At 49.0% G+C, this 16,621-nt stretch overlaps 1 protein-coding gene and 1 pseudogene across 1 annotated transcript; both read right to left on the reverse strand.

Moving 5' to 3' along the window:
* Positions 1–6,642: 6,642 nt before the first annotated feature.
* Positions 6,643–9,804, reverse strand: LOC117189812 (sphingosine-1-phosphate lyase-like). Its single transcript, XM_033394872.1, has 5 exons — positions 9,421–9,804; positions 7,929–8,571; positions 7,418–7,866; positions 7,215–7,361; positions 6,643–7,152 (listed from the first exon to the last, which is right to left on the reverse strand). Exons 1-5 carry the CDS (start codon positions 9,594–9,596, stop codon positions 6,927–6,929), a joined length of 1,641 nt encoding a protein of 546 aa, XP_033250763.1. The 5' UTR covers positions 9,597–9,804; the 3' UTR covers positions 6,643–6,926.
* Positions 9,805–13,818: 4,014 nt separating this feature from the next.
* LOC117190449 lies at positions 13,819–16,468 on the reverse strand (annotated as a pseudogene).
* Between the last annotated feature and the right edge of the window lie 153 nt (positions 16,469–16,621).

Consider the following 16,621-nt stretch of genomic DNA (forward strand, 5'->3'; position numbering starts at 1 on the left):
AATTGGAACTAATTGGTGCGATGAAAATCTGTATAGGAAAGGTCAGGGCCAGGCCCATTATTAGATCGAGCTGAAGGCCAATAATCTGTAATGATCCACCCACACTTGACCAAGTAGAAAATGTTATACTCCATGAAGATGTCACTCCATAGATACGAGTGCCTATGGATAGGCTAATCTAATAACACGCCTGTCAATCGCATACAACGCAATCGATAAATCCTTAGTTGTGTTCAGAAAGTCGTAGATAAACCAGACGCCATATGTTATACAATATAGAACAAGTTTTTTATGGTTGCTGCTGCTGTTGTTGTTGGGTAATTGTGTGTTTTGTGTTCACTTGAAGCGACAAACCCGTTTCGATTTTCACATGTGCCAGAGCTAATTTATGCCGCGCTCTGTTCCTCCACTCCACCAAATTACTGGTTTCCTTCGGGGTCTACGCACAGATAAGACCTAAATTTATGTAAGATTATTGTGCATAATTCGAGTTGAAAGGTTTTCCTACCCTGCCGCACCCTCACAGGTCCAGTCCAAATGTTCTGTTATGCATATGAAGTGGTTTTCGGAACAGTCATAAATGTGAGGGCCATATTGGGATAGGGCTGCTGTTTGAGGACGTGCTCTGAGTAGCCAGTCAAGAGTAACGCAATTGAGGCTCCTGATTGTGCTGCTTGGAGAGATTCATGGGAGGGGGGCAAATAGCTCTGTTACAATCCTAAAAGTCATGCCCCCCAAATCTTCCACTTCAAACTTGTTTCCTTATTTGGCTAATTTATTTATTTATGAATATCACATCTCATCGTTTTCTTGGAGAAGAATCATCATGATTTACCACCCACTCGAAGCATACCGAGACGCTGACGAACCATATCTAGATATTTCTTCATTCCGAAATTCGAATCAAACATGCAACTCCCACGTCCGCAACTCAAGCTTTAAGCTCGGCTCCAATCGCTGCAATCTCACACAGGGATGGGACGGGAGAACAGAACGTGGAACTGAAATGTGGCACAAATATTGAACCCACTTCTTGCCACAGAGCATTGAACCAAAGGCGATGTAAACAAAAGCCCACTTGGAGCTGGTCCCCCAAAGAGCTTGTGACAGCTGTCTGCCTCCAAGTCTCGGGCCCAACTGTCGTCGTCGTTCCAATTGGACAAGCTCACCTTCAAATGCAGTCGTTGCACATGCCCCACATGGCATGGCCATTCCGCATCACTTTCGGTTTGGCCCGGTAACAGATGTCAGAGAGAGGGAAAATAAGCGCACTGGAGTGGACATTGTCTTGTCTTTCGGTGCCTGTTGAAGGGCACGGGGCGTCCCCACCACCAGCTGTACGAGGTGTCGGCTTACAAGATCTAATTTCACGAATAAGTATATAAGTAGGCCATGCGATAAAGTACCTAAAATACCCATGTGCATATGTTTCTTTTCCTTTTTATACCCGATACTCAAAATGAGTATTGGGGTATATTAGATTTGTGGTAAAAGTGGATGTGTGTAACGTCCAGAAGGAATCGTTTCCGACCCCATAAAGTATATATATTCTTGATCAGCATCAATAGCCGAGTCGAGCCGAGCCGAGCCCTGTCTGTCTGTCCGCCCGACCGTCTGTCCGTCCCCTTCAGCGCCTAGTGCTCAAAGACTATAAGAGCTAGAGCAACGTTGTTTTGGATCAAGACTTCTGTGATATGTCACTGCTACAAAAATATTTCAAAACTTCGCCCCGCCCACTTCCGCCCCACAAAGAACGAAAATCTGTGGCATCCACATTTTTAAAGATACGATAAAACCAAAAACGCAGAATCGTAGAGGATGACTATATGTTCTAGAATGTAAGATCTCAACCAGATCGTATAATTATTATAGCCAGAATCAAGAAAACAATTTCATTCTTTCTCGCTCTGTATCTCTCTAACACACAGGTTTCATGGTCGGCTTTGCCAATTGCAAAATATGAGTTCAAGGATCTCAGAACCTATAAGAGCCAGAGCAACCAAATTTGATATCCACACTCCTGTGATATCGGACCTTGACCGTTTGGTGTCCAAATTTCGCCACACCCCCTTCCGACCCCACAAAAGACGAAAATCTGTTGCATCCACAGTATTGCAGATTCGAGAAAACTAAAAACGCAGAATCATAGATAATGACCATATCTATCAGACTGCTGAATCTGGATCAGATCGGATCATTTTTATACCCAAAAGGAACAAATCAATTTGCACTGGCTACGCAGCGCCCGACGTCACGCTCAGACTGATTTTCTGTCTCTCTCGCACGCACTCTTTGTCGTGTCGTTTAATATTAGCGGCGTCTGCCGGAGGAGAGCCATACTGACTAAGTATCGGGTATAACTGTAGAGTTGCGGTGTCCGCAGCAACTCACAACGTTCCCCCTCGTTTTTATACCGGATACCCAAAATGAGTATTGGGGTATATTAGATTTGTGGTAAAAGTGGATGTGTGTAACGTCCAGAAGGAATCGTTTCCGACCCCATAAAGACCCCACAAATCAATTTGCAGTGGCTACGCAGCGCCCGACGTCACGTTCAGACTGATTTTCTGTCTCTCTCGCACGCACTCTTTGTCGTGTCGCTTAATATTAGCGGCGTCTGCCGGAGGAGAGCCATACTGACTTAGTATCGGGTATAACCGTAGAGTTGCGGTGTCCGCAGCAACTCACAACGTTCCCCCTCGTTATTTGTTATGGATATGCCCAAATTAATCGACTGGGTCCACAGATAAAGGCGATTCGAGGGATTGAGTAATTAGAAAGGGTATGCTTAGGAGACTTGATAGATATTCCACTTTTCCAGTATTTGCATAGAATGTGCATTAGAAAATCAAATGCTAATGGTGTTAACCAATCAATGTGAACATTGACTTTCAATTGTATCAATTAAAGTTGTTTTTCATTGCATTGTCGGGCAAATTGTCAGCATACTTCCCCTTCCCCCCACAAACCGCACAATTAACGCGAACTTGATCCATTCACAGTACCCGAAACCGATTAACCGCAGTTCCCACCTGTTAGATCATCATTATGAGGGGGAGATCATTATGGGTAGATACATTATAATTGAGGCAACAGGCTTTCGCTGGATCCGTTGAAGAAGAAAGCCATAAAGAGCAGCACCCATAGCCACACCCGTAGCCGTACTCGAACAGGTTGAAGTCACACTTTGGAGACTCTGCTTTGTTCCCAGTGCTGATGTCATTCGGTAATCATCTAAGCCCCGTCCCGTCGCACGGGGTTTGCTTAGAACTCGACAGCACGTCACTCGACTCGAGAGTCGAGAGTAGAGTCGACTAGTCGTGCGAAGGTTACACACAGAATCTTGAGACGAAACGAAAAACACTTTCAGAGGCGTGTTCTGTTCCGTTCGCCGGATCTCAATTTCAAATCAGAGAACGGACGCGACTCTGTCAATAAGTATTTGTCTGTACACCGCCCGTGTTTGATGTTAATTGCAGCACTACCCATGCATACATGTATCCCCTAAATAGTATCTGTGTGCATATCTGTAGCCTTATGCAAATCTCTTGCTGAAAGCAATAGAAAAGCATTTGCCAGCCTGCCTCTTATTGGGCTTTTTGGAGCGTTGCAAATATGCATAGAAAATATTTACCAACTGTGAAATATGTTGCGTTTTTTTGTTTTGTGGACGGAGCGGGAAGGAAACCCCACAGAAACTAAAGAAAAAGAAAAACTGATGATTGCTTGATTGGTATTTATTGCTGGAACTGTCAGAGATTGCGATTTGAAATATGTTATTAAAGATACAGATAGTTATTTCATATATGTATCCATATTTTGTACATAATTTCCTCTCTGTATTCTATTATTATGATTATCTCTAGATCTGCATTCAAGTTTTAAATTTTTAACAAATTTCCATTGGGTAAAACTGCCAATTACTCGCCTCTACTTTGTTGATCTTCTCTACCAGGGCTAACCACATTCCATGCCAACTCATGCTGCCACATGTTTCGACTGCGTCGCCTCGCGAAATTCCAAAAGATAATTAACGTCAAAGTTAACGAGTTCAAGCCATTTGGCTTGGGTACAGTAAACACCCCCACACTGACTCCCAATCCCTTGCCCCCATAAGCAAATCAGTTACTTAGCCTCGATCTGAAATTAGCACACAAATGGCGACCGAGGAGCCGGCAATGAAATGGCGAAATGCCGGGCCGAAAGGAGTTTCCTCGGGCCACTGTGGGCTTATCGATTAAACACCCTGAAAGGAGGAGCGAAAGTTCTCGGAAAACATGGCTATAAATGGTATAATGACGCCAGACATTAAAGCCGCACCCAGCTGGCCAGTCGGCGGTGGATGTAATATCCTTTGGCTTGGGGACTGGGGGTTGCCCCGGGTTGTTGTTGTTTGTGCTTCCGTTGTTTTCTGTTGTTGTGCGGCAAACAACTTTGAGTGAACTTGTTGTGCCCGGCTGGGGCAGCGGTGGCCATGGAGCGATTCCATACATATGTGGATCCAGTTGGGTTGCCATGTGTTGTCCCTACTCCTTTTATCTGACCAAATACATCTGATCCTGCAGGGAAGCACCCACTGATTGCCTCCTTGCATGCCAACGGTGACCAAACAACCAACCCAAACGAGAGCCTACCAAAGCCAACAACTAGAGCAAGACTTCCATATACCCCACAAATATATGGTATGTGTGTCCCTGGCCATATCTTATCGGATAGATAAAAAAAATGCATGGTAGTAGGCTAAAATCAAAAGAGAAACTGAGCGACCGGAGAACCTTATCTCTACGCTGGGCTCTGTCCGAGCCTATCAAGATGCAAACAAAATACCAACGCGGATGAGGTATGGGAATTAGCCTAGGAATGGGAATCTCTATATGAGTGCTTGATAAATACATTTTGCGCATTAATTTAATATTTTGTTTCCAATACCTGCGCTATATTTATTCGACTCTGGGGATGATAAGGCAAATTCAAGGTGGAGATATGTCTGGAGAAAGAATAAACGATGATAAGTTGAGGCTAAGATGTATGGGTATAAAGAGAATGGAAAGTTGAACAAATAGTGAATGAAAAAAGAGGTAAATAAATAGAAAAGAGCACTAGAGCACTAGAATAAATAGAAGCTACAGAGATATCCGATATCTTTAGACTCGATCTAGTGTTCCATTAAAGAAATTACACTCTTCCGCTACGAAACCTTTCCCATCATTAGATAGATACCTTATCTATAGTACTGTCTATAGTACTTCAGTTTATAGTACAACTAGTTGTTTGCTCTCGAGTTCTAGATGTTTACTTCTCCATAGGTGGGTCTCTCTGTATGCGTAATGTTCAAGTGTGTTTACCTTATCGATACAGAAAAAACTGCTAATGAACAATTCATGGCTATAATGGTGACTAAATAATTGGCTATTAATATAGCTATTTAACTTATCAACAAATTCCAATCCGAAATGAGCTTCAAACTTACCTTGGGGCGGACGAGTATTCCTTTGGAAGAGTTGCTGGCGCTCTAAGTAATTGAAAATCCTCAAAGTCCGGTCAATGGAGCTCCCCCTTGAGATGGATTAAAGCCCTCTCATATCATATATCATATCACAATCACCCATACACACAGACACTCGCACTCACACAGGTAGAACGGAAAAGTGGGATCAACCTTCTGGGCGCCACTTTCCCCCTTCCCCTTTCGATAAACTGCTGGCCCCAACAATGAGGAAAGTTTTACTTATTTATGCAATTTTTAAAAGAAATCAGGTTTTATTTTCTCTCAAAAAAATATTTATTGTCTTATTTTATTTTTTTGTTTGCTGCACACACGCGACGACAACGACAGCGACGACGGCGACTCCAACGTCTCGGCGATTCAACGAGCGCACAACGAATGAGCCGCTCCGCGTCTCTGAGGCCATTGGGTGCTCTCTGCCTCTGCCCGGCTCTGCCCGGCTCTCTGCTCCGCCCTCGCTCAGCTGCGCGTCGTCGTCGCTGGGGCCCCGTTCAGAGCTGCGTCACTACGAAGTGAACTTTTTTTGCAACCCGGTTTGAGCCGAATTTGTTGGGGCCATAATGCGAGCCCATAAGGCCTGCAGGGAAGACAGAGCTCGGAGGGCAGAAGCTGGGGTAGCAGGGTGTCAGCGTGGGCATCTTGTTAATGTGACAGGTTTCGCCTTTGTTGCAGTCCAAAATGAATGCTTCAATTGATCTCCACCTCCGCCGAATGGCACTTGTTGCTCGCTTTTTGGCTATTTTTAATTTTTTCGAAATTTCTCCTGAAAAAATGACACTTGACGCGTGTCCACGGGATTCTGGCTGGCAGTCGTTTAGATAAATGTTTCCGCTACTGAAATTTATTTGAAACAATTTGAACAGAGCCCGAGAAAACCGGCATAAATTACACAAAGGAAATGGGCGTGTCAGGTGGGCAACAGCTAAATTAAAACGCCGACGCGTGGCAAAGCGTCTGACAGATCGCACCAGATCGGGTCAGATCCGATCAGACCGGAATGCAGGGGCCCACGCTGAAGCAATTACGAGTATGGTTAATTGTTTGGGGAACAAATGTACACGACAATCGAAGAAAAAGGCAAAAAATTGATCAAGAATCGAGAGAATTGAGATCAATTCTTAATAGACTGATGAGTATACAAAATGTACTATACTTATATTTTTCTAACACTTTACACAGAATAATCACTTTAATAAAATAGCTCTTTGAGGAAAGACTGCCTCCGGTTGGTAGGATTATATCGTAGACAGAATCAACTTTGTTGACGACGCTTTTTGTACCCTCGATTACAGCTCTAATTGCAGGTATATATAAATATTGCTTGGATAACACGGAGTTCTAGGTGGTTCTAAAAACAGTAGCACTGCAGATGAAATGCTTGCAGGGTGGGAGCTGTAGGAAGAGTAGCTGAGGCAGATGCCTACTTCTGGCTGGGCGTGTAGTACATGGAGTGCAGGAAGAGGCGGGTCACCTCGCCAATTACCGAGCGGTCGGGTATGCTCTGGGCCATGCCGTTCAGGGCCATCTTTCCGACCACGGGCTGGCCAGGATCCTTCATGATCTCCGCCGTGCAGCTGCGAACGTCGGCAATGAAATTGTCTGCCACTCCGGCCTGGGTGTGCATGTCCGTGACGCAGATGTGGATACTGGTAGACAGAATACCAAATTTTAAGCATGGTTAACTATGGTTTTAATAGATCTATCATACCCAGAGGGGAACTGCAGGGCATTCAGGTTCCAGCCGAGCTTGCAGAGCGAGTCCGACAGTCGGAAGATATCAAACACATTCGATCCAAAGGCAATGACGGAAGTGGCTGGCTTGCCAAACACAAACAGGCCATCGCTGTCGCGAACACTGTGGAGTTTCGATAAGGTCAGCCGTAGTCCAAGTGCATTCGTACCCAGTCTTACCCCCTCTCAATGTAGCGAGCCGTGTCCACAATGCGCTTGGTAGCCTCCAAATAGCCATCGTAGCCGAAGCTCATCATGGTGGCCCAGCAGGCGGCGATGATGCCTCCGGCACGGGAACCATTTACAGTGGGTGAGCCGTAGACGCCGCCTGGCCAGTCGGTGGTCACTGTGAACTGGTGATCCTTGAACTTCTTCTCAGAGTACAGGATCACCGACGATCCCTTTGGAGCAAATCCGCATTTGTGCGTGTCGGCAGAGATGCTGGTTACGCCCTTAACGTCAAAGTCAAAGGGACGCAGCTTGTAGTCGGCATTGCGGACCAGTGCCACCACAAAGCTCCCCAGGCAGGCGTCTACGTGGACGGGAATGTCGTACTTTACGCCCAGAGCGGCGATGGCTTCGATGTCGTCGATAGTGCCGTAGGGGAAATTGGGAGCAGAGCCAACCAGCTGTAGCGGCATAAGGCTAGAATTAGTGGGGATAAATTGGGGAAACATGGGTCAATCCTCACCAGAATGGTGTTCCTATTGATGGCACGCTTGAACTTCTTCATGTCGACCTCGAAGGTCTCCGGATCGACGTCCACAGATCTCACATGGATGTTGAAGTATTGGCCAACCTTGTCGAAGGCCGCATGCGCGGTGCGTGGCACGACTATGTTCGGCCTGGTGATTCCCTTGTACTCGCGAGCGTAGTCCCGGTATGCCTTCATGGCCATCACAATGGACTCGGTGCCGCCGGTTGTCATGGTGCCGCAGCTGTCGTTGCTTCCATGGAACAGATTGCAGGCCATACGCACCACCTCGGCCTCCATTTTGTAGACGCCCGGGAAGAGGTCCGCATGGAGGGGATTCGTGTACGACGCCTTGCCATACACCTCCGTCACGAGCTGCACCAGCTCCGGGTTGTAGCCGTACACGGCACCGGAGACGCGACCGTCGCGCCATTCGTAGTGACCTGTCTTTAGATGGTCGTCCACCAGCTTCAGGATCACCTCCTTGCTCAGACCCTTCTCGGGCAGCGTCACCGTGTATGTGAGGTGTGCGTTGCTCTCCTTGATCGCCGATTCGAAGTCATTGTTGGCCTTGGTAAGCTCCGCCTCCACCTGTCGCCGAACTGCGGGCATTTTCTTGGCGAACCTGAAGAACTGCCGCCTGCAACTGCAACCAACAAAGCGATGGAGGAATGATCGCCTGATCAACTAATTTCAATATTCCCCTATCGAATAACCTAATGCATGCTTATCTAAAGGCGTATCGAACCATGAAATAAAATTATGAATCATTTTATAATGAGAATGTGTCGATCGGTAGTCGCTGGAACACGATAGCATATCGTGGAAGCCAGACAGGTCTTGTGCGAAGTTGCCGAACGGAAAGGAACTTTTTCCAAGAATTCGGGTTCCAACTGGTTGCTTTAGAAAACCGATTGTAATTCCAATTTTGGAATTCGTAGAACGTTTTCCATTTAGGGGATTAGTCATAAGAAATCTCTTGTGCTTCCAAACAGGTACCACCTGACTGATAAAGGAGCTACAAGGGAGAGCCCATTGAAAACTAAATTCCAACTAGCGGATTAGCGGATATTCTTATCGAAGCCAGAAGCTATGCCGTTTGGCTATATATAAATTGTTGTGTATATATAAATTTGGTTTCTAATCTATTGTAATCTGTTCCCAGATTAAACGCAAAAGTTCAGGAAGGGCACACAACGGGTGCATGGCACTCGAACTCTATTATATAAGGCACAAAGTACATAGTACATGGGTATACATAAGTACCGATTTCGATTTCTTGAGTCAAACTACAAAAATGGGCCGGCTAGGCTGGGTATTTACTTGGTGGGCTGCGTAGGAAAGTGCAAGCCGTGGCAGATAAGATTGTTTGATGGATTATAATTTATGACGCCGCCGACAATGGCGTGAAAGGAATCGACAGACACTAGGTGGCCTGACTTTTGCCTACGAGTGCCTACTTGTAGATAGTGATGTATTTTGAGAAGACCTCTCTCTCAGTGGAAACTCACTTTCATTCTGACAGACAAACGTCCAGAGCCAGACATCGCCGAGCACTGTGGTGGCGGTGATGGTGGCCACCTGCCAGGGCTCCCGGGCACCGAAGGCGCGATTGATGCCCTCGGTGACGGGCTTTAAGCAATCGTTGCCGGAAAACGGGCGCATCTTTCCGCTGCTGAAATGAGAATCGGTTATGGATTTTGCGTTCCGGAGAGTAAGAGCCAAACACTGCCGCACGCGCACGCCTCTGGCAAATAACTGATTCGAAGCGTGAATGTGGGCTACAAAGTGGTCGACTAAACGCTGATAAAGGTCTGGGCATGTAGTATCTCTCGAATTTAGTTGATACGATACGCCACTATGCTATATTATTGCACCAGCTGATGCAGGCACGCAATGAAAACAAAGGCTCGGCTAAGTGTTTGATGAGGCGGCTGGTGCGTTGTCGGTTACTCACCTCTGTAATCTGTAATCAGGCTTGTTATAATGCAATTAACTTTATCGTTGTTTTGGTATGTGGGGACACAAACGTGTCTCCAGTCGGTGTTCCGCTGGATTCCTTGGTGCCGGTGCTCCGCTGACGGTTCTCGCACCAGGTTTTCGGCCTGGCCAGTACCGGGCTGCTGCTGCCGATGTCCGCCGCTTCCGCTGATGTTGATGCCTGCCGCTGATGTCTTGGTGGGATCGTCGTCTCCACGATCACCAATTTTGCGGCCTCCACTATTCTCCACCGGAAAACCTCACCACACTACCGTTTCCAGGATTACTCCGCCGAAACGGGAGTGCCAAGCAGGCGGGCTTTTTCAATTAAGGGGCCCCAAACGTAGGCCATCGCCCACATCCTGAGATTGAGAGTCTCTGGCTCCATCGACTGAGATGCCTGGGCTACTGCTTCAGATCCTTTGCGTGAAACACCCCAATACGTGAGCCTTGCAACGTCTCCAGCTCGTACAGACTGTTGCCCATACTCCGGATCACTCGGCACTTGACGTATTTTGGGCTGAACTTCGCGTTGATGTTGTCTTTAAATTTGCTCAACACGAAATTCCGCTTATATATCTCCTGACCCGGTGAGTACCTAATTTCTCGAGCTTTTCGATTATACCTGTTCTTCGCTCTGTTGTAGGCTTCATGAGAGTTTCCTCGGACCTCATCTCGGACTATTTCCATCTTGTCACTCCTCGCCAAGGGGGACATTTGTGCATCATTTACGGCGCCCAGTCTGCGTGCCAATTTATAATCTCGGCCGCTAGTAAACATGTGCTGCCCAAACAACACAAAGTATGGCGACGTCCCGAAACCCGTGTGTATAACGCTCCTAGCCACACTCTGGATCTCCGTCAGCTTCTCGTCCCAGCGCGTGTGATCCTCACTAGCGTATGTCCTTATTGCTGCCAGTACAGTCTGGTTTACTCGTTCGGCCGCGTTCGCCTGCGGTGCATAGTTCCCCGACTTCAGGTGCGTTATGCTTCTCCTATCCAGGAATTGAGAGAATTCAGCTGACACAAATTGCTTTCCATTATCGGTATGCACTATTTCAGGCACGCCAAACTGCGCGAGACCTCGGCGTGCAAGAATCGGATCACGGCCGAAGACGTCGCCTTAGGCAAAGCCATCAACCAGACATATCTGGACATGTGATCGAGGACTATTAGTATGACTACATTGCCACTTGGAGTCCTCGGATATGGACCCAGGAAATCCAGGTACAGTTTTTGAATCGTCCTCTCGGTTCTGGTTTCGGCCCCCATGAGTGGACGGTCAACCCGTGTTGAATGTTTTGTTTCTTTGCAGGTGTCACAATCAGCCACATATGCCTTCACCTGCACGGTCATCCGGGGCCAATAATAGAACTGTCGCAGCCGTCCCAGTGTCCTCGCGATTCCTCCATGCATTGCCACATCGCTGTCGTGAGCCTGTTGGATCAGTGTGCTCGTCAGGGCTTCCAGACGTGTCTGCTGCGTGTGCGTCAACTCGTGCGGTTCCGTTGGTCTACTCCTAGTCAGCACCTCAGCATCAATTTCGGCTAATTCCTTGTGTCGTTCTAAGCCTACTTTATGCGGAGGCAGACCAAACTTTCGCCAGAAATCGACCCCTAGGTACAGCGGTTGTTTCAGCGAAGGACACAGGAACAACTCCATAGTCTGCTTCTGGCCTCCATACGTCATTACCGTCGACACATGTCCCAGTATTTTATGAGGAGTGCCGCCCGCTGTTTGTACTGAGAATTTCTTTATGTCTTGAAGTTTCAGCTCCAATTCTCCTATCAGAGAATCCCCAGAAGGCTCACCGATGCCCCTGTATCCAGTAGTCCCATCAGCGTCCTCGGGCCCAACTTCACTCGTGCGAATGGCCTGTCATCCTGACGAATTGCCGAGTGGACTGCAGCACACACCTGGAGCCGCCTCCTCTTGCGCCCCTGAAATCTGTCCCGAGCCCGCTGTGCTCTGACTGCTCCCGTTCGGATACTCTCATCGACTTCGTCCCCCATTATCCGATTCCTGGCCTGTTCGTACTGCCGCTGTCTTTCCTTTATCGGCTTGCGCTCGGACCATCTAGCTTCGGGTAATACCGCTTGGTTAACCTTATATATGGTAGTGTAAATATTCTTATTGCTACTTCTTTCCTTAGGGGTATCTAATTTAACGTTGGGGGCCTATCTATTGGCTGCTTCGCGGCGACGTGGAACTCGACTCCTCCAATTGCTCCTTTTCGCGTTTCCCGGCCGACATTTAGGGCATTTAGGGAGGATGACCCCGGCCAGCCCGCACTTGTAGCAGAACAGGTTACGCACGGCCGACTCACACTCAAAATAGGTGTGACCCGGCTGAGCGCAATTCCAGCACTTCAGCTGGGTGCGGTCGCCTCCGGATTCCCTTGTCCTATGGACAGCATGCAATGCCTCGGTCTGTGCCTCCGGGTCGTGATTGTTCGCATCCAATTCATGTACTTTGTGATCTTCCCTGCGCCTACTACCCCCATGGTCTGGACCGCTCCTTGTCCATCGCGTCGCCAGCAGTTTCTCGGCGTCCGCACACTCTTCTCGCAGCTTCTGTAGATTTGGTATCTGCATTGGATAAATCACCCTCGAAATTGCATCCCTAATATTGATCTTTATGATCTTTATTAGATCATAATCCGAGAACGGATTCAGCAATCTCGACCTTAACACCAACATCTCCTGGATGTACTGGTCCGCCGACTCCCCGTGGCGTTGTCGGCGTTCCCTGAGCTTTTGCTCTCGCTCGAACTCTGTCCGACGAACTTGAAGCTGCTGCTGGAGACCATATCTCAGATTCGGCCAGTCCGGCATTCCTACCGTCCGAACATGCATCCAGTACCAATCCCTTGCGTGGCCACTGACCAATGTGTGTAAGGCTTTCAACACCTCCGCATGATCTCTCGCATGAACTCTAGCATGTCCGCTTGCATTGACGATCTCAGCGCTTCCATTTGCTGCCCGAGCGACGCTCGGTAGGTCTCCTGTGCTTGGGCTAAGGCTGCGTTCACGGCTGAGCTTAACTCGGACGGTAACACCAGGTCCTTACGGGTTCGCTGTGTGGGGACACAAACGTGTCTCCAGTCGGTGTTCCGCTGGATTCCTTGGTGCTCCGCTGACGGTTCTCGCACCAGGTTTTCGGCATGGCCAGTACCTCTGCCAGCTGCGGAATCGGAATCACCATGCAGACTCGCACCTTTGTCAACCATCTGGGTCGCACATCACCATCGTGGAGAAGAACAAGTGCATGCGGCCATACTGCACCTACGAGCAAGTGGAGCTGCCCGATCAGACTTGTCCCACCACACAGTGGAGTGATTGGAGCCCGTGCTCAGCCACCTGTGGTCGCGGCGTGACCATCCGCACCCGTCTCTTGTTGCTGTAGAACGGACCCGAGAAGGAGAACTGCACGCAGCGAATGGAGCTGCATCAACAGAAGGACGTGTCGAACCCGCAGGACTGCCACATCAATATGGAGCTGGCCAAGGACATTTGCGTTCAACAGCCGGACTCTGGTCCTTGCCGCGGCAGCTACCAGCGCTACGCCTTCAATCCGCACACCCATCGCTGCGATGCGTTCAGCTACGGCGGTTGCCGTGGAAACCGGAACAACTTCCTTACGGAGAACGACTGTCTGCACACCTGCAGCATGACAGGCTCCGCCTCGAGCACAGCTCACCAGGATGGCAATCTACCCAAAGGCTGCATCATGTCCGAGTGGGAAAATTGGTCGGCCTGTAGCGTCAGCTGCGGCCTCGGCTTCTCCGAGGCCCATCGCTTTGTCATAAGCGAGCCGAAGCATGGCGGCCAGTCCTGTCCCAAGCGTTTGGTCAAACATCGTCGCCAATTACTCAATATACGTCTCCACAGAGATTCAAATAAACACAATTACATATTTTCACCTATTTTCTATTGATCATCTTAAATACATATATCACACCACACAGTAACGCATGAGATACTGACGGGCCTTCCAGGAGTTGCCATTGGCGCGGTAGATGAGATGCAAGTTGAAGGCCGTCTCGTGCTGAAGTCCCAGAGTGTCCTCATACTCGGCAATCAGTGGATGATGCACGGCCAAGGCCTTTTCGTAGAACTCGACTGCGAGGTGGAGTATATTGGCCTGATGGTAGATGCTTCCGATATTGTAGAAGATTTCCAGCTGGGCAGCGCACCTGCAGAAATCATCGCCAGCAGACCGGAGTTCTTTGTACCGCTCGGCAAAGGCCACCGCTTGAGCTACGGCTGCCGACTTCCGGAGCACCTTCTTCTGCAGGGCCAACTGATTGAAGACGACGGCTATGGAAAGCGCTACCAGGGGATCCGGATTCTCGCGTAGCATGGGCACGTACACGTTGAGGGCGTACTTGAATGAACTGCAGTTGAGATGGTAGTGGCCCAGGAAGAGACGCATCTGTTGGTCGACAAGGGGCTGGCGATGCAGGAGACGCCTTATGTAGCGGCAGTACCGCATGTCCTCCCCCTTCTGGACGAGCAGGGAGAGCAGGTTCCACAAGTTTATCTGGTTCGGCTGCTTTGCGATGAGTTCACGCAGATACGAAAACGCAATGGCGCAGTCGTCATTGAAATAGCAGGCCAGTATCATAATCCTTTCAATCTCGTAATGGTAATACGTGAACCTCTTTGTGGTGACCATTGCGAAGCAGAGCTTCTCAGCGGCACTGCTCATGCCATGTGTGTGGGCCGTGCGCATCAGGTCCAGAAACAGATCATACTCATCCTTGATGGTCAGATCTGATGCGGCACTCTTGCCGGGATCCTAAAGATCATTCAATTGTATGGAATTCTTTCGGAATCGAACAAGTAAGTATTTTTGCCTGCAGCTCCGGCTCTGTTGATCCCGTTGCCCCAGCTGCCAGACTTCGCATCTGCATAATGGCCTTTAAGCTCTCGGCGTTGTAGGTACTTCCGCCGTTGGCCGCCGCTATCATTTCCTCGCGATTTTTCAGCTTGATGGAATGTCTACTGAGCAAAACATATCCCACGTCCAGAAACTCTTCGATGCGCCCGATTTGCTTCAACATTACGCATCTTTCGTAGAGCAGGCGATCAATCAAGGGCTGGCCCTCGACCTCGCCAGACTGCTCCAAGGCCTCGATGGCCTCCTCATGCCGGCCCTGCTGTTTCAGAAGTGCGGACAGCTTGAACTTGGCATCGTAGCAAACGGGGGCTAGATGGACCACTCTCTGGTAGCATTGGATGGCCTCATTGGTGCGATTTAGCTGGCGAAGACACTCCGCCTGCTGCAGCCAGACGAAGGCGGGACAGTCAAAGGTATTGCCATCGGTGATGGGACTCATAAGGGCTATGGCCTCGGCATACTTGTGCTCCTGCATCAGGGCTTCCGTGATGTCCATGTACAGTTCCACGCGGCCCACGGACAGGATGTGCTCCTGTACATTCTGGATGAGGTAGCCCAAGAGGTGGTGGGCCCGCAGATGGATCAGACTCACACATAGCTTGGCCCTCAGCTCGGGCGCGTAGTCGTCGGGTATGACGCAAAAGTAAATCATCTCCAGGCTCTCCTCCTGATCGTCTTCCAGCTCAAAGTTTGTTCTCTCTCTGTGGCAACTGAGCACCTTGGAGTATCGCTTGTTGATAATCAACAGTTCGAGATACATGTTGAGATCCTCCAGGCTAAAGCGGGCTTCGCATCCACTGTACGCCCCCTCCATGGCCTCGAGAGCTATCGCATGCTTCTCGAGGACGTGAAAGAAACGAGCCACTCGCCCATTTTCTCCAGCAGCTGGGCTTTTCGGAGCCTTAACAAGTAACCTTTTGGAAGCACTTTGATGGCCTTTGTATAAATAAGACGGGCACGGGCCATGTTGCCCTGCTGCACCAGCAAATCAGAGACTCTTATCCACATGTCGCGATCCTGAGGGTTCAAGTGTGCCGCGAGAGTGGAGAAGTGCAGGAACTTGACCTCGTCGCGATTTTCATAGATCTCGGCCAACGTGTAGAACGGCTCACTGGCCAGCGGGTTCTGGCGGATGATCTCCATGCAAATCCGTTCGGCTGTCTCATACCGACCGTACGCGAAGCTCAGGTTCGCCTCGCCCATCAATCCTTGCAGAGCGGGGCTCAGCTGGCTCTTGCGCCCCAGATTTCCGCCACCGCCGGAGCGAGCACCTTCCTGCTGCTGTCCCACCGGCGGTTTTCGTTGCGCAGACACTGTGGGTTGTTTCTCTGCTTCCTCCTCTCCATTATTTTCATCATCTTCGTCGCTGGGCTCGAGCTTTGTGCAGAAGTCTGGGAATTCTAGGCACTGGACTCCCTGCACATAGCGCTTGATTAGCGCTCCTTCCTCCTCGTAGTCGTAGTTCTGGTCACTGTCTTCGGCCTCCCCTGTAGCCATGTCTATGATGTCCACAATCCTGAGGGGCTGCGTCTCCTCGAACTGCTCCAACTCATCGTCCGGCACATCGTTGGTCTCAATTTCCTGAATTAAACGTTGGAGTCGGCCTGGTCCATTGTAAACATTACACACCAGCAAACTTAACCCCCTTAAACCCCCTCAAATTAAACAGGTGAACAGCGTGAGTTACGCCGCAGAAAATAATACTGAACTTTCTCTATCTGTTTTTTTTCTCCGTCCTTTCTCTATACATAAAAAAGGGCAACGATATTTTTTACCAGAACAGCGCTAAAGTTCTTCAAGTTTCTTAAT

The sequence above is a fragment of the Drosophila miranda genome, assembly GCF_003369915.1.
Source record: "Drosophila miranda strain MSH22 chromosome Y unlocalized genomic scaffold, D.miranda_PacBio2.1 Contig_Y1_pilon, whole genome shotgun sequence".
NCBI classification, from domain to species: Eukaryota; Metazoa; Arthropoda; class Insecta; order Diptera; family Drosophilidae; genus Drosophila; species Drosophila miranda.

Coding starts and splice junctions, on each gene's coding strand:
- LOC117189812 (XM_033394872.1), bottom strand. CDS start 9,596: ATGCGCCCGTTTTCCGGCAACGATTGCTTAAAGCCCGTCACCGAGGGC. Junction 7,867..7,928: donor TCAATAGGAACACCATTCTG/GTGAGGATTGAC, acceptor ATGCCGCTACAG/CTGGTTGGCTCTGCTCCCAA. Junction 7,362..7,417: donor GCTCGCTACATTGAGAGGGG/GTAAGACTGGGT, acceptor GAAACTCCACAG/TGTTCGCGACAGCGATGGCC.